The sequence below is a fragment of the Gallus gallus genome, chromosome 6 (genome assembly GCF_016699485.2).
Source record: "Gallus gallus isolate bGalGal1 chromosome 6, bGalGal1.mat.broiler.GRCg7b, whole genome shotgun sequence".
NCBI classification, from domain to species: Eukaryota; Metazoa; Chordata; class Aves; order Galliformes; family Phasianidae; genus Gallus; species Gallus gallus.
Genome location: NC_052537.1, coordinates 28,967,495 through 28,986,471, shown reverse-complemented (window position 1 = coordinate 28,986,471; position 18,977 = coordinate 28,967,495). Strand labels below are relative to the sequence as shown.

Genomic DNA, 18,977 nt, shown 5'->3' with positions numbered 1-18,977 from the left:
ATGGCACACACTGGTATTCATGGATACTTGCTGAGTTTTTATGGAGACCAAAAAGTGGACGTGAGCAGTGAAGCAGTGGATGGTGCATTTCAGCAGCAGTGACAACAGTGAGTCATCTCCCATGGTAAAGATTTTTACAAGCACAGCATGCAGGCTCTTGTTCATCACTGGTGAAAATGCATAGCTAGTGGCGGTGACTGTGCTGAAAAATAGTGTTTTGTAGCTGAGAACTTCCTCTATCAGACAGTATTATTGAGTTCTTTGTATCTATTATGGACATAAATAGGAGGCATTACTTTCAAAGTGACTTACATATTCAATAATTATTTGACATGAGTGGTGATGCATTCATTATTAGTGGATTCTAATGACTAATGAAATATACCCTTGACAGAAGCAACAGCTTCTTAACTACACTTGTTTATAACTTCCATTATTATTACTAAGTTGCCTCACTGAGATCTACAAAGATCTCTGAATTAACACAAATCCATATTGTTTGATATTTGCTGGTAAAAAGTTCTCTAAAATGGTTATTCCTTAGTTTGGAACATTTCAAGTAAATATTAGTACTATCAACCTAGAAAAAGTTAAATGATACTTTAATCCTTTATTCTGAACTGCTATATGATAACGTTACCTGAATGTTTCCTGACAAAAAATTATCCACATTCCACAAGAAGTGAAATAACCAGAATAAAGCAGTCTAACACATTTCAGAGAACACATACTACATAGGTAATGAATCAGGAACCGAGGAGGAGAAAAACTATTTTTGAGTTGGCTTTGGGGCATGCACAGAATCTAGTTCACATTATTGCTACAGTAGTAACTGTGACATTCGGCTTCTCTGGAAGAGAAACATGACAGAGGGGGAGAAAACAACAAAAAAAAACAAACACTCACAATTCTGTTTAATTTCAGAGAAGCAATGTATATAAGGGAAAACTGATCATAAAAAGAAATTAAATAGGTACAACTGAAAGGATAAAACCTTCAATGACAATATGAAGACACTTTAAGGACATCTGAGATCCCATAAAACCTTTCTATTTGGAGAAAAAAAATAGATAAATTCCCATTAGAAAGACCAAAATAAATCAGGCTTAACTTAACAAAACTGTTAGAAGTAAGAAAAAGTACTTCAAAATCTGCTTCAAATCCAGCAGATTAAAATGCGGAAACATGTAAGGCAAGTCAAGAAACAGCTTGATGAGTTCCCTGCAAAGATTTATCCATAAAGTACTACAACATTTTTCAAATGCAATAGAAGAACAGTCAACTAGATCTATTTGTGGTGCCAACAGACAATATTCCAAAAACAGTCATTATAATAACATTAATTTTTGCGTTTGAATTCTTCATCATAGATTTCACAGGTATTTCCATAGCAGAAATTAATAACAAATCGTCATAGTAAAGGAGCAACAAAAATAGTTTCCAAGATCAGTACTGAAGGAATTTAAGAATAAAAATGGTCACTCAATTGGAATTTTGAGGAAATCATTCACTTTTAACAGTGAGGAGAGGTCATCTGTGGTACCCCACAGAGACGAACAATAAGGATTTGTTAGTTCAACATGCTTCAAAATAGTTTGGCAAAGAGATGAACAGAAAAATGACAATTTCAATACTAAGCTACTCAAAATGCCCAAGATAATGAACAAAAGCAAGGAATTGAATAATATTTACTGTGCAATACAAGGACAATTAAAATGATGTACAAAGTCAGATTTTCATGAAAAGATACATACAAAACTATTTTAAGTCTGCACTATGGTGGTGGGGTTTTAATTGACTAGAATGAGTTCATGACATTATGGTTGATAGTTAAGTGATAATACCAATTCAAAACCGACTGTAGATTGATATAGATCTCTGAGGTACTGATGCCTCCAAACAACTCTCTCAGAAGGGATACAAAAACTAAAAAAAGATACAGGCAATGACTTCATTACTATCTAACGTATGAAATACTTTCCTTCTGGATTACTAAAAAAAAGCAAGTTTCAATTTTCAGTATGAATCAGAAATGATGGAGGATATGATAAACTTACAGAAAATCACAAGTGGTACCAAGAACCCAATTAGAAAAAAAAAGTATAAAGAAGTAGGGAATATCAAAACAACAAGTAGCAGTAACCAAAAAAGGTGGCATCTCTTCACATTACACCCTGGAATTCTTGGGCACAGGATGGTACCAATGATAAAAATGGCCTGAATGCATAGAAATAAGTGAAAGGCACAGATTTGTAGTCTTTCCATACAAGTACTACTTCAGAAGTCCTTTTGATAAAGCAGCATAACCACTATTTAAAACTGCTCTGTTTCTGTAAGAAGTGTAATAAAGCAAATAAAAAAATTATTTCTTACTGTCATGGCCCTAAGTGGCCTCACCTGGGGCTCAGCCATGGACCCTCTCTCTCTCCTACACTGGGTTGATCTGGACACAGACTGTTAATAGCTTGTTTCCTCAGGCACATTCTGTAGCCTTGCCTCCAGTCCTGCCTCCAGCCCTACTTGCTCCTGCTCCTGGCTGGACTCCCTGCGTGGTCTCTGGACCTGGGTCATCACTTGCCATGTATAGGGTCAAAGGACCTGCTATCAGCCCACCACCCTACATGCTGTGTTGAGCAGGTGCCATCCCACAAGGTCTGAACAAGGGCTTTGCCCATGCTGAGGTCACACTTGGCTCCCAGTTCAGCTTTCCTTACACAAGAGTTACAAATATTGTGTGTGTGTGAGAAAATACCATATTGGCAAGTATAGTTCTAGTGCTGAAAAGTTACTTAAAAATCTTTGTCTGAAATTGTGCAATAGGTCTAAATACTGAAGAAGGCAATAACAACAAAGCGTTTAGGGACCAGAAATTACCCTCAGAAATCTATGAATCATTTCAAGATCAGTAACAGCAAATACAAATAAATTAATTAAATAAGAGGTTGAAGAGTCCAAACCTGATATAACGCAAGTGTGTGTCCATATCTCTGGAGCGGCCCTTTGGATACAGGCACTACGTTCCATATACTGCTTTCCAAATTGTAGCTAGAAGAGAAATTAAAAAAGTAAAACGTTTTCTATCCACACAGAAATAGGGGATTTTGTATTTTTGAACTAACTTTTGTTTTACAAAGCATGCACCTCTTTATCAGACATTGTTTACCTGAGGTGGTAATTTGTTAGCAGCAGTAAGACGACCATTTTTAACTGCTGTGACAGTACACTAACTAGTGATAGTGAGCTAAACATTCATCAAGGGAAAACAGGGACAGTCCTTTCAGGGACCCATCAACAATTTCAGAAATTGCAACTATAATTAAAGCCACCTGACTTACAAGAAAGTTATGAAACTAGGTTACTAAGTTCACAGTTATCAGCAAGCAAAAAAACCCCCACTCAACTGCCTAACCCAAAACCTTTGGCATTTCTTTGAAAGCTTGTTATTGAGCACCTGCTCAACCCTCTCACCCTCTTACACAGCTGAACTTAATTTTCATCAACTTTAAATTAACTATTGAAACAACACAATAGAACAGAGGTAAAAAAAATAAGAATGCAGAGGTATTAAAGGAAGATGCAAAGACAGTGGGGTTTGTTTTGGATGACTGTAAAATTGCAAAAAAAGAAAAAAGAAAAAAAGAGATAGATGTCAATAGGAGAAATAAACATATCCTAACAGTTGCGTCATTTACCACATTCACATTCAGGCCCTCTGTCTGTATACAAGTTATGATCCAAATTGGCTAAGTGATATTTACAGATATTTTAGGAGTTGGAGTCAATGATCCTTATGGGTCCCTTCCAACTTGGGAGAATCTAAACTTCTATGATAGAGGCTTCAAGTTTGTTTTTAATAGTTGATCAAATGCATACACATACAGAGTGTTATAAATATGAAGAACCAAAATATCCTGCAACAAGCAGGCTAAGTGCCTGCATTAAATATGAGCCTCTTGTCTTTATAAATAAATATTAATATGCAAATATCACTCTAGATGTACCATCTGAAAACGCCATCACACATTTCTTTCCCCGTTTTATCACCACAAGCATTTTTATGGTTTGTAGGAAATAATAGTGACTGTTTTCAGAAGACTGATGAGTTCACACATTAATATTACATAGATCTTTGTTGCACATGCTCTAATTCTTTTGAATTATAAGAAAATTGGAAGAATAAAAATAAGACAGCTAAAGAACCTTAAAAAGTATAAATCTTTTGATTGAGTTGCAAGATAGATGCTCACTTGTGTTGATATTTATTTTCCCCAAGCCTTATCAGAAGGGATATCATAAGGGAGAAATCACTTACTTCAACACCATTTGGAATGAACTGTAGTTAAAAGTATATCCGCCAATCACCCACATAAATTTTCCATGCAGAACTGCCTTATGGGAAGCCCGGCCCACAGAAGGGCTGAATGGCTTCACGTTTGGTAAGATCCAGTAAGACTCCGTGGAAGGGACATTCAAAGAACAATCTGGACCTGTTTTGTAAACAAATGTGCAATTTGTACAATCTGTTAGACTGAGATGTTAGAGCCAATAAAGTAGAAATAGGGAAGGTTTAATTACAGATGTCAGGATTGCTCATTCTGATAAAATACAGTATACACTTTTATGTTTAACAGATGCTCGACAAAAAAGAAATGACAACAAAGGACATTAGTTGAATTGAAAGTGTGAGATTAGCTGAAATAATGATGTATTTCTGCAGCATTCTTCTCGGAAGACACACTGTATGGGTCACAGGTCGAAAGAAAGGCAAAATGAACCATATTTTTAGAAGCAATACAGACCTAAAATGAGTAGCAGAGAATAAACTTTTTATTACCTGTGAAGAAAAACTATAATGCAGAATATGACCAGAATAAGTTGATATCAAAGCAAATAACATTGAAGTAAGTAACATTACAGTATAGGATATAGTATATACAGTGTCAAGAATACAAATTTACACTGTCTGTCAAGAGGAATGTGCTTCATAAAATCAAGGATTTGAGAAATTGAATGTTATAGAAACTTACTGATCATTCTACACAGCTTACAAGCCTGTACTATTTTTTGAACATATCTTAGAAAACAGTTTTGATTAATTAATAAAAATCAAAAGGTGCCATTTTTAAGTTTTATTATTTCAATAAAAGTAGTAGAAGAAAAAACCACCAGCGTGCAAACGATGTGCCTTTTGTCTGTGACTGTTCAGTCTTACTGACCAGCTTTATTTCTAGGTAGGAAAACAGTGAATCTTCAGGGCACCACTTTTAGTATTATCAACCACAGAAGTGAAACTTTTATCATCAGTAATAGCAGACATATTGCATGACAGCTAAATGATGTCAGTAATTCGATGCTGATACTGTGAAGCAGTGTTATGTCCATCTCAGTCTGCCTAGTTAGATTAAATCATTCACTCAAGCTACTGGGCATTACTAAAACTCAAAGCTGTTGAACTCAGACTGGGCATAAGCTTTTTTTAAGGACACAGCAGAAGGCAGCTAAGAATAAACAAATACCCAAGAAGCAACTTAAAAAGTCCAGTCTGCATCCAAAGAATCATAAATCACCCAACTTAAGGTTGCATAGAGATGTACAGAGTTAAAGGAGAAAATGTATAAACTCAGTACTTAGAATCATTTAGGTTGGAAAATACCTTTACATCATCGAGTCCAACCATCCACCTAAAACTACAAATCCACTGCCAAATCAGGTCCCTAAACTTAGTTCTGAAAGCATGAAGTCCATCTGGATAGAATTTTGTGAGGGACAATATTTTTAACACCTCCATGGAAACACTTCATCTATGCATTCCCTTGCTCAAATACCTAAGTAAATGTAAAGGGAGGCTGGCATGGCTGAACAATGGTGGAAGGAAAGTTATTAGAAAACTATTAACACATAATAAATCGTGATCAAATGAAGAAAAAGAAATGAACACAAAATACAGCATAATAAACATCAAACTATAGCATACAGCATAATAAACATTAAAATATAACTAAGTAGGTTTGGTTGGTTTTATTCTGAGTTATGATTGAGAATATTTGATATTTAAATATTTGATATTTAAAGAAGTCATATGACTTCTGTAATTGGAACAAATGAGCTGGCTGGGTTTTTCTATCTTAAAAAAAAAACTCTCCTTGAAAGTGAATGCTAAAGGTGCACAAAATAAACGACCCCAAAGAGCGTAGACGTGAAGAACCGAAGCTGCCACATTCAAAACAAACAAAAGGAGGCAGTTCTACACTCAAAAAGTGTCAGTCCCTCTTGCCAAGGAACTCTGACAGAGGACACTCCAGATGCAAAGGCTAACATTGAAACGAGAGGAGGCTTGACAAATATTTAAAAGAGAATCAAGAGAAGTTTACTAAATAAACTAAGTACGTACTTGATATCATGTTTTTTATTTCAAAACATTATCCTTCACAAAGAACATCAAGTTTTTCCAATGCACACTATCATTTTGAGAAAAAAGAGGATATAATTCTCATACACAACAACCTGGTAGATCTTCTATGCCCAAACTTGCCATTTCCTATAGAAGAACGATACTGACTTACATCTAAATCATCTTTCACTGCTTGAATGATGGAAACCTCAGTTCCCATTGTTCATTATTCCCTCTGCCCTGAAAAGATTAATGGTATTTCATTAGACCTCATTCAAAGTCAGAATAACTCAGTATATTATTGCTTAAGTATTAATATAGGTAATAGAATTGTAATCTCAACAAGATCCTGATCTAGTAAATCACTAAACAATTAATTTGAAACTAAAAGTGTTTATATTTAAACAATTAATTACTCCTTGATCAGGGGACAGACTATTAATAGGAAATCTATGATGCCAGTTTTATAACGGAAACATATTTCCAGTTCTTATTAGAGGTGAACGGTCTCGCATAGAGATGTAGTGGTCAGCAGCGCCCCCTGGTGGTCACTCAGGAACCCTACACACAAACTGCCCGCCTCCGAATTGATCGGAGGTTTTCTTTCCTGGAGTCGGAGCGCCGCTGGAATTCACGAGAGAAATCCGAAGTAATATTCCTGTCAATATTATGTTTACACTGTACTCAAACGAAGGCAAACAAAAACTTTTTATCCGAAGTTAACGATGCAGATCTCTTAATACCGTTAACCAGATCAGTGATTAAAGGAGCGTCATAGCTAACTTTCTTGCAGTCTCAGTGCTTCATAATTGGTAGTTCTGCAGTGAACGACTGGAATGAGATGGATGAGAGACATCGCATACCCAGAGCCTACTCTGGCACAGAAGAAGGAAACATTCTGAGTATTCAGATGCCTGAAAGCACCAACTCCTTCATTGTTCTCTTCAAGAAACATAACAAAAAAACCTGTGCATGATGCATGTGATTGTTAAAATGGCATAAGCTGGCATTCCCAACAGAAAAGCCACCCCTAGCCCCCACTCCTTAATCCCCATTTCAGAACTGACGCTACTTTTCATGTTGCTGAACAATGAACCAGGGAAAGGAACACATCCAGGTTAAAACAAGCTTTGCTTTTTGGCCAGGCGAGCTTTTAATTTGGATGCACCCCTTTAACCACTTCACTTTGCACACACACGTGGTTGTACCAACAGGAGTATGACTGACCCTCCAGGACTGCCCTTTCAGTGGGAGTGTCAAACATTGGCAGAGTTATTTCAGTATGTATGAACCTGTTTTAAGAAGTTTAATATACAGCTGAAAGGGGGGAAAAAAATGCAACAGATTAATACTGACTTCTACCGAAACATCATTTAAAGAACAAATGCTTTTGTGTGGCTAGACCTTTATAAAGGTAAGGTAAATGTAGAACTTGGAAATATAATTTACAGATCTTCAAACATAAAGATATATACCATGAAACATCACCATTATTTCAGCATAACTACATTTTCACTTCGGAACCATCACATCCACTAAGCACATGCCTTTTGTGGAACAGGCAGCACCACAGCTGCAGAACGCAGATAAAAATGTTTTATTATTTTCTATGCAAATATGATTTTTCTCCATTTATTTAAAATTGGATTTTTTTCTTATCCACTCAACCCAAAGGAGAAAAAAAAAAGGTTTACAAAAAGGAAACAACTTTATAAAACTGAATTGGAAGTCAATTATGTAATCCTCAAAGGTAGGGGAAAATTCTATAGGTTTAAAAAAGTGATTTACCCATGCAACACAAGAGAAGGAATTTGATTTCTATTTATTGAGGAGTTTCATGAACTGCCAAAGTAACAATCTGTTCCAGTAGCTCAAGTCATAAGATCAATTTCCACCTAATGAGAAAACATCATCTATTGTCTCCAAACTTAATCTTCTCCTTCAGGTTCACAGGAGAAAAAACAGACGTATCGATCTGTTGAATATAAATGTTCTGGTCCTGCTTTTCATACAGTTTAATCAAAGCATTCAAATAAAATATTTGCTGTCATTTATTCTATATTTATTTGATATCTAAGCATTTGAATTGAGAATTATTTTTGTGAGGCAATTCTTCAACCACCACAATACAAGGCAAATATTGCTATTCTCACACATCCAATAATAATTTCAGATGATAATGAATTTGAGACTATGAAAAATATTGGACTTGATGATCCTTGTGGGTCCCTTCCAATTTGCCAACATGTTTAGAAGAGTGAATATATCTGAATATACTTTCAAAAAGTCTTCACGCTGGAAGTTTTACCAAGTAGTGAATCATCTGCCTAACAGGAAAGTAATGAGGTTGTTACTACATACATATGTTAATTTAAAAACCCAGATATATAAAAAGATAGTGTTTTTTTAAGAATGGCTCACCGCTGTGAGGGTATAACCTGAAAGGGTCTAGAGCTAAAGCAGCATGATAGCAATCTAACAGGACTCAGCCTCCCCCACGAAGGAAGAAGTACTGACACACACACAGTGATGCAGTTCTTGAAGTGCCACCTGGTTACTATTATTCAGTCCCATCTCTTTTTCATCCAGGAGAGTGGATCTTGTAAGGAAGATGGGGCCTTGGAGAACCTATAAGTCAAGAGTGAGCAGGCAAGCCAGAAGGGCTGCACTACGACGGCACCCTTCAACCATCTGACTTCAGAATCCAAAAATCAAGATCAAACAGGCTGGTGCCAGAAGAGTTAAAAATTGATGCCAAAGCCTTATTGGAAGAATAGGCTTTCAGATGAAAGAAGGATTAAAAAAAAAAAAGTATATCCCTTCACTAATTTTTCTTCTGATAGTTTTGACATTACTTGTCTCAAAGAACCAACTTGTCTTTAAAACTATATACGGCCCTCAAATGTTTACGAACTGCAATCCTATTCCCCCTATTCTCCTTTTTTAACAGATTAAATAAGCTATATTCCATAGCTCTAATCACTTTAATGATTCTCCTCTGTGCAATTTCTATCCATAAAAGTGTAAAAATAAAAATGAAGTATAGTACTAATGTATTCCTACACTTAACTGTAGACTGTGGCTGATCATCCTATTAGTGCACTTGACGTTTTACAGCCTAAATTTTATATTCAGTATAAACTAAAGTATATCAGTTTGTATTCTAGTTGATAGACAAGCAAGTTTTCTCCTATGTCATGTACTTCACTTCAATCCCAGATGCTAAAAATTCTTAATATTCCCAGCCCCCAAATGTATGCATTTACGATGTATAGTGAAGCAATTTTGTCCCACACACTCCTCTTATTTCTTTTGTAGGACATTCTGGTCCTCCTTCATATTGAGAGCAGCTCCCACCTTCATATGACCAGATCTCATTAAGTCTTATGACTGAGGAAAATTATGTATCAAAGGCTGATCTGAAGTACTACTTACATCCCTCCATCCCAAGTTGCTTTCTTAGCACTCCCACTGACATTTCACAACTAACAAGCTCCATTGCTGTTACCATTCCCTCATGCATTTCCTAACTTCTCCAGTCTCATTGGTTTCCTACCATCAAATACTGAGGTTCAGGTAAACATGTTGCATTTTCCTGTCAGTTACAAATTATTTTAGTATGAGCTACGTTGATAAATGCCCATTCCATCTGTTTCACTATTCAGTCACACTGTACATTTAATAATGCCTTTCCTCAAACTGCAATTCAGAACTTTACACACCAGAAATGAAGCTTTAAGCTGCCAGTGCCATTAAGTTCAGCTTCTTAAAGAAGTTAAAGACCACTACTGGATAATACAATTTTTATTAATAAAACACCCACAGCTTCAGAGTAGTTATTACAAATTGCAGCATAGTGCTGCATTCTAGCATGACACTGTCAGAAATGTGGGATGCTTTGCATTCCTTCCCACAGCAGCACATAGTACTACCTAACAACAAATAATCCCCATTTCTTTCTTATCTGTGCCTAAAAAAAAAAAAAAAAAAAAAAAGGAAAAGAACATATTGGCAGTTTTTCTCTGCCTGAGTTACCAATAGGCATCAATGCATTTTGCTTCAGAACACCAAAACAGGTGAGGCAGTAATGGAGCAGCACAACATGACACAGCACTCATAAATAAAGCACCATTCCTGACAAACACCAGCCTCCTGTATGTTCTTTAAATTAACCAGATTTCAGTGAAATACTATGGTTTTCTTTGTCTATGAATTTCTGAAGCCAACCATCAATATGACAACAACAAATGTACATTTAGCTAAAAAAAAGCAAAGAATGTTATTATTCTTAATTATTTCCTTTCATTGTCACAACATCATTCTGTCTGTGCATGACTAGTGCCTAACTGAATATGTACAACTACAGCACCCATCTTTCACAGGTCATAATAAAGACCTTAATTTCTACTAAAAACCAGTTGTTCCATCCCAAAGAGGACCCTATTCTCCTTTCTCATTGCACTCGTTTTAACTAGTTTCTTTACTGGTGCTACTTTCCCAGCATCCACAAGATGTCACTATTGTAAAGAAGAAACCCCATCTATGGTGCAATACAAAATACCCTTCCCACGTTCCAAACGAGAGTTTTATTCACCGTATATCACATTCAACACAGTCCAACAAATTTTTTCTTCCCGTGTAAGGACTAAACGTACTCAAAACAACATCATGTGAAACGAGAAGGAACAAATTTTCCTTCAAAAGTAGAAACTATTTTAAATAATCAACTGAAACAAAAGAAAGACTCCACAGATTGTAACAGCAGTGAGATAAGGAGAATCATTTATGGGTCCTGTATTGCAAATAGCCCACGTAGAAGACACAGTTTAGGATTTGTAAAGAAAGAAATACAGATGTTAAAAATATACGTACAAACAGGAACAGTAAACACAAGCAAGTAGTCTTCCAGAAGCCTTTTAGGAAAGTTTGACTTCTTCATTTATACATATTTATTTTAAACAAAGGGAAATCTATTATGTATCCAAGCCACTTTACCTGGCATACAATAACAAAAATGAACAATTGAAAACAACATAGATTTTGTGAAAACACAATGCAGAATCAAGTAAATTGTCAGCCTAACTCCTACTTGCTGTAGGAAAGAACAGAAAGCTGTTACCGAAGTGCTAGTTGCAAAGAAGGTACTAACCACGAAGGTCAGAGCACTGCATGGAGTCAATGCACAAACAAAAGGCTGCTAGTCCTGCTGCAAATTCCATTCACAACTTCCTTATAGAGGCTTCTCTTAGTCATGAGAGGTTCTTGAGGACTCAGCAGCACATCTGTGACAAGGCTGTTCCCACTCAGTGGCTATATTGCTATAGCCTATTTCCTGCAGAGGATTTCTGTGAGTTCACTGACTGTCTTTTAATGAACAACATCATTAATTATTTACAAGAGAAATGCATTAAGTCTCATACTCTCTTTGCTTTAATAGGTGTGACAGCTAATAGGAGTAAAACAGCCTTTTCCTTGGATATACAAAAAGAGACAGCAATAAAACAAAGTAGAGGCAGTAAGGAATGGGAAACCAGCATTTGATCAAAGTAATCTGGAAGTACTTAATATTTAAGAGAATAAGGGCCATTTCAGTGCACAGCAGACTAAGCCCACCAAGACTTTTAGTAGGAACAGTAAATAATACAAACATCTAACATATTATAGAAGTGAATTAAACATTTAAGAGCTTAAATAAATGAATTCTAGTAAGAAACAACTACAGTAGTCTTGGTGTAGCCCTACTATAAGTAGAAGTACAACATTCTTTCTTACAGTGCATCTATTACCCCACAGTACTCATCTGCATGCACAACTGCATAAAGACTGCTTACCTTCTCACACTGACAGTTAATATACAGTGAATGTTTACAGAGCACTAATGAAATACCATGATTTGAAACTAAAAAAGGTAGGGAGGAAAATGCCATCTATTTAGAAATAGAAAAAGTAAGCAATCGTGAAATTAAGCTTTGGAAGGGTTTAGCCTTTACAAGCTTTAAATATGCTAAAAATTTTACTGCCATTATTGTTTCAGATTAGTGATCCAAAAGAAATGCCCACCACTGGAGAAGTTAGATCTGATAGTACTGCGTTATCTTCAAATAAAAAGCTAACAATGTTACCTGACATTTTTTATTTCATTATTCATTATTGCATTCATTCTAAGCCCACATGAAAATTTCCTTAAGTATTTTTGTTTGTTTGTTTATGCTTACTCTCTAAGGACGGTAATTTGCATTAAAAACAGACTTGACTGCAAATAACAAACCCTTACCTTGCCAGCTGTCATTGCATACACACAGCTTCTCACCAGTCAAATCACAGTACCCATGGTCTGGACTGCCACAATTGGCTTTACAGTATGGGATATCACAGGCTTCTCCTTTCCAATACTTGTCACACTCACAGTATACCCGGCTTGGAATGGACAAACTGGTTGTACACTTTCCATGTTCTGAACAGTTATTAGGACAAGAATTAATTCTGGTAGGAAAAGAAAAAGTAAAATAAGGGAGATGACAAGCTAAGAGTTGAGAGAGGTTATCATCTCACATCATTCCAATAGTATTTATTTGATAAAGTGCATTTTTCTGAAAAATTCCTAAGCACTGATAAAGTAGAAGTTCAATCATTTAACAGTCAAGGGTCTTGAAAAACAGTCCATCCAGGCTTACATACGTTGTCTATGGTGCAATCAGCATCACAGTCATCTCATACATTAACAAATATTGACATTAAGCAGAAAGATATGCCTCTTCTCTGGTATTATGCACACTGGAAGCAACTGCAAGCAGTATCTCCCTAAAATATATATTAAAATGGAGGAAGACCTTGGCATCTCTACCAGATAAGCAGCACTTCTTTGAAAATAGACTCTTAGCAGGGCTTCTAAAGTAGATTTGAAGGGCGAATGAGGATCCAAGTGGCAATACCTGAGAGCAAAGCTTTTTATACAGTTTGCCTGAACTCTGACACAGTTCACCTCTGCTGCAACAGGGAGATTATGGTCCCTGCAGCACTTGCTCTCACAGAGAGAGAGAATCTCTGTAATGCAATCAACACTCCACCAGATGCATTTAGGGTTTTCCTGACTGGATTTGGTCCATGTTGTGAAACAATACATCTAGTATCCAAGGGAAAAAAAAAAAAAAAGATTGGAAAAGCATCTTAATAACAGAGCTTCCTTAAATATGCCTCCTAAACCCAGAGTCAGAGATGCAAGAATAGCAAAGCCAGGGCTGGAAGAAGTTGGCAACAGCTATGGGATTTTGTATTTCTGTGATACACCCCACCAAACACTGAGATCACAGGCAACTGGATTGTGCTGAACTACGTAAGCAGGTTCCAGAGTGAAGGCAATTCCTCGGAGATGGCAGGAATGAAGGAGATGGATGTATATGGGTCCAAGAGATTCTGTGAACAAAATACACATCTCAGGCAGTAAGCGCCTGAGGAAATCCAAAAGGGCTCTGAAATCTTCTTTGATGACTCACAGGGAAGAGTTAGGTTAAAACTCAAAATAAACTGTTACTACAAATCCCTGACGATGCTAACACTGACTCCACCCTGTAGATGGGAAAAAAAACTAGATGGGTGGAGCTGGAAGTAGACAGCCCGACTCCAAGAACACAAAGATTAACACAGATTTCTGGAATAACCATTCCTGTTTGCAGCTGGGATGGCACTTCAGTCACAAATGCTGCACTCCTGACTTGCTCAAATAAAAGAACATGGGTGGTCTACCAAGATGAAGTCAAGAAACTGTCCAAGGTATCAAACCAAGGAAGAAAGGTAACAGAAGCAAAGTAAAACAGATCAGAACAGACAAATTAACACAGCTGTAACAAGCACTCACAGCTATTTCTTTCAGCATCAAAGGAGGTACTGCTGGTTTGTTAAAAAAGAAAACAAAATTGTTTCTGATGTTGCAATGAATGCTTTTCAAAGAGTAGAGTCATAAAACACATACAATTCCATTGCATGTGCAGGGACCTCAGTGGAAAAACTGCCAGTTTTTAAGTCTTACAAAGTAAAAATGGAATAACACATAGCATTCACATTACCTAAACATAAAGAATGCAGAGGACATGCTCTCATTTCTTAAGAATGACACCTCACGTTGCCATTTGCTCTCAAAACAAGCACATAAGTGCAAAAGAAAAAAGCTTCAGGGATAACTGAAAAAATTATCTAATTTTAATAGAGATGTCTGCCAGTTGACTGCATTTTTCTGATGTCAAGGGAAAAACATGGAAAATACCCATAATTGAAGGCAGTTAACACTTCCAATGCCCCATGTTTGAAGGTTTCCCCAACTCTTATTATCTGATAAAAGGGTGACAAACCGCTGCAAATTACAGAAACAATCTTCCCATAGAAAATCTAAATGCCTGCGTGAAAAGTAAAGCTATTGTCAGAAATGCAAATTGGAAATTTAAACAAATGAATACAACTGCACAAAAAGATAAGCACTGCCACATTTGAAGTGTAGTGCTGGCCATCACATTCCAATAATTGGAATTTCAGAATCTGAAGAGATTGAAAGAAATGAAAAGAATATCTGCAATCATAGGAAAACTATTGCATGAGCAACAAGACCGAGCAATCCTCTCTTGAACCAACCATCCAACATAAGAACGCACTACGTCATGTGCTGTAAGCACGTCCTAAACAAGACAAAGCACAGTCAGAAGGTGGTTCACATAAGGAAGAGGTGCAGGTCTGCTGGACTCCTGACTCACAAAAGCACAGTATAGTTGTGCCAGACTTCGGCATCAGAGAAACCAGAAGAACATTCCAGATAAGGGTTATGAAGGCAGAATGATGACTGAGATAGAAGATAGGAGGGGAAGTACCAAAACGTAGAAAAAGAATGACATAAAATCCATTGTGGTTGGCACAAAAATAAAGGAACTTGGGTGGAGGTGTCAAAATCCACAAATAAACATTCAAAAAGGAATAGAAAAAAAGCAACAGACAATTCTAGTTCCAGAGAAGGGAGTTGACATGACAGCTGATATAAGCTCCCTTCTATTCCATATGACAACTCTGTGTGTTGGATAAATACTGGAAGGAGAACACTTCCTAGTTCCATATGGTATGGGACAAATATACACTTACAGTGCCCATGAAGCTGCACACAGAACAATATAAGGCACAATGTAGGGTTTTTTCTGTGTTTGTTCTAAACTAGCTTCTTAAAGACAGTTCCTTACAACCTCCAACTCCCTTGTGTTAGAACTATGCCACAAAGCACAACAATCCTTACACAATTAACAAAATCAGCAGATAAATACTTGCCCTGCAATTATCATTCTCATAAAAGGAGCACCAGGCTGACTAACAAAGTAATTACTTTAAAAAAAAAAATACTTACGAGTAAAAAATGTTAAATCCAGTTAGGTTATAAGCAGCATCACTAAAGAAGTGTAGCAATGCATAGCCAGATGTTGTAACTACTTCAGGTACAGTTTCATTTCCACGTACTTCAGGAACTATTAAACCACTGGAGGGGGAAAAAAAAAGAATTTAATAAGAGTGATATTCTCAAAATCAGACAGGGGGAAGAGGAGGGAGAGAGTTTAGCATTCTGGTTGTTAATTACATACAGAAGTTAACACAGAGAAATAAATCAAGCTTGTTGGGCTGTTTTAATTTAAAACCATGTATAAAAAGTCATCTATGCCTCTGAAAGTTAAGGTAGGTTTTCCCAAGAGAAAAAGCTTCCCACACACGCTAACGCAAAGTTTCACACCAGATTATTCTGAAGGTGCATGCACGAGAAGCATTAGCTTTAAAACATCTTAATTTTGAAAACAGCATTTCAGGCAGATGCTTAAATTTTACTGACTTCCAGCATAAGCTGTATTTCCAGACAACATTTGCACCTTTAGAAGTTTCTTATTGAAACAGTTTCAAAACTGGAAGGTACAATAAATTAATTCCTGTGAAAAGGGCTAATTTCAAATAAAAATTAGCTTTTAGAACTTCAGAAGAATGTTCTGTTTTCAATACAGACTGACATAGTTAAGACACGCAATACATTAAATATACTGAGAAAAGAGGTCATCTGCATAAAACTGTGTCACACTGAATGTCAGTTAGCAGCTACAGAAATCCCATGAACAGCATTAACAGATCAATAAATCGAGGAAAAAAAAATGTGAAGTAAAGAATACAGGAAGAGGGATCCTCTCTTTCCTCCTGTTCATGCTACAAGTCAGGCTCCTGGGCAACAAGTACACATTTAACTTCCTGAAGAGGGAAAAGGAAAGCAAGGAAATACAAGCAATAGCATAAACATGCGGGGAGAAGAGGGAGATAAAGCATAGATTGATAAAGTTGGTCAGGAAAGAGAAGTGAGCTGAGCTTTGTTCCAGACTTCTGCAGCATAATCAATATTTCATAACACATAACACGGAATACAATTCTTTATTTCTCCTCACAATGAAATACAGTTTCTGCCACCAACCCCCATGCCGTGAGACAGCAATTGTATTTCAAAAGATAAAATTCTTACTGATATCAAAGGATTTGGATCCCGCACCTTCATTCCAACAGTCCAAGCATAGAACATTAGTCTTCATTACTTGGCATAAAACTCTAATAAATTACAGCCCACTTGCCTACAATATTCTCTCTGGAATGCTTCCCAAAATATTAACAGAAAGGTAGGAATAAACCAGCTGAAGCATTCCAATAAGATCCCAGGATGGAGAAAACATTCACATGCTCTGATTTTTTATCTCTTGGATGCACAGGAAATGCAGCGTGTGGACTTTATACTTTACCTCAACATTTTATCACTGCTTCAAAGGCAAGTAACTAGTTATTATTCAGTACTAGTTACAGTCACTGTTTACTATCATTGAATTTATGTTTGATTCCAGACAAAAGAAATATTAATTTAATAAAAGATGGACTGGAGTTGCAATTTCTAAAAGATAATGAAAATATTACAGAAAAAAAAGAAATTTCATCACTTCCTTTGACAGCAAATCTGTATGATTATTCAGAGTAAAGGGATATTAATTACACTCACCTAAATACTGCTATTAGAGGTGCATATATTGAATCTCCATCATATACATACATATGGTCCCAACTACATTCTGTAGCAAAGTGATTAAATCTTAATCTTAGTATTGCATTAGGGCTGGAGGAGAAAAAAAAAACATTGCTGTTAGTTACAGAAATATTGAGCTTATAAGATACAGAATTTACAACAAAATTGATCATGCCTGCACTATTTTATTAAAAAGATTTGAGTACTAACAAACCATTTGAGTTGAACAACAAAATTTAGAGCAAGTAAATATTCCATTTTTATCTTACAATATATTAAAAATAACATCTGCAGTCCAAGTCTAAATAATCTCAAAAGTTTACAAGAGTCTCAAGTTCACAGGGTTATTAAATCAGTGTTCCAAACCACAAATTTAAAGCCATTAAAATCTCATTCTAGTATATTATTTTTACCTTAAAACATCAGGAACAACAGGTTTAGTCTTTCGAGAGAAAATCCCCTATAAATCCTCATTCCAGCATTATACTAGTAACTAAAACTTTTAATACACAATATAAAAATAGCAAGCAATATTAACGCTGAAATCCAAGAGGGTTTTTTCCTCATTTTATCCCATTACAAGGACTATACTAGAAAAACACTGAAAATATTTCTAAATACATTTTAAAATGCATCTTATTCTTGTTACTGTTTCCAGACACAGCTCCATAGCACTTGTGCCATGCACCAACAAAGCTCCTCTTCCCCTTTAGGGAGTTCCATATCATCCTGTCCTGGAGTACAGGAATTGCAGGGGGGGAGCAGCAGAAAAAATATCCAACAAAACACAGAACTACAGAACTATCTTTATAATTTCCATCCTGTCGTCTTTACTTGCAGTTACTGGATAATCCAGTGCAGCACCTCCCCTCTTCTCTAAAATTACAAGTTTCCCCATCACACTTGGCAGTCCATTTTCACCAGGTTTTGAGAGAGATCAGAATGGGGATTGCAATTGTTCTGCTTTGCTACTGACAGGCTCAAGTGCAATCTATTACTCTGGGAAACAAACAGGACTTCATTGTTTGCTTTTTGTTTGTTTTTCCAAGCAAGAGCTTTGATTGCATTCATTTTTTAAGAAAGACCAGTGTATACATATACAAGCTCCTCATGCACTGACATTCTGTACTGTTACTGCGCTGCTCCCCCGTGTGCTCTGCAGCACATCGGTCCCCCCCAGCTAAGCACTCTACCATCTCCTGCAAAAAGGAGGAACAGAGTGAAGACCAGCTTCAAAGCAGTTTGCATACAGTCCTGAGGCATGTTTCCACTTCAGTGTGTTGTAGTTCAGTGCAGCTATTCTTGTGCTAGCTTTAGTAAAAAGAGAAGTCTATAATATACCAAGAGAGCAATACGGATATACAAAAAAGGAGTAATTTTCTTCTACGGCCTTAGTAAAACTCAGACCTATTTGAATTCTTCAGCAAAATCCTGATCAATCCTGGGGAAAAGATTCCCATCAAAATTTAACAAAGTTGTGCCCTTAGCAGTCAGTCTGATCAGTGTATGAATCTTGTTATA

General features: G+C 36.4%; 1 protein-coding gene across 15 annotated transcripts in view; it reads right to left on the bottom strand.

Annotated features, from left to right (window-relative positions):
• The window catches only part of ATRNL1 (attractin like 1), a 419,950-nt gene that overhangs the window by 361,153 nt on the left and 39,820 nt on the right, over positions 1 to 18,977 (bottom strand). For all 15 annotated transcript variants that reach the window (XR_003075754.3, XR_003075755.3, XR_001467269.4 and 12 more), the window contains exons 3-7: positions 17,433 to 17,546; positions 15,768 to 15,896; positions 12,666 to 12,874; positions 4,313 to 4,487; positions 2,958 to 3,045 (exon numbers count right to left, since the gene is read on the bottom strand). Coding sequence is in view for 9 of the 15 variants with exons in the window: in XM_421777.8 (XP_421777.4) it covers positions 2,958 to 3,045; positions 4,313 to 4,487; positions 12,666 to 12,874; positions 15,768 to 15,896; positions 17,433 to 17,546 (715 nt within the window). In the remaining 6 variants the exon portion in view is untranslated. The remainder of the gene's footprint in view (positions 1 to 2,957; positions 3,046 to 4,312; positions 4,488 to 12,665; positions 12,875 to 15,767; positions 15,897 to 17,432; positions 17,547 to 18,977) is intronic.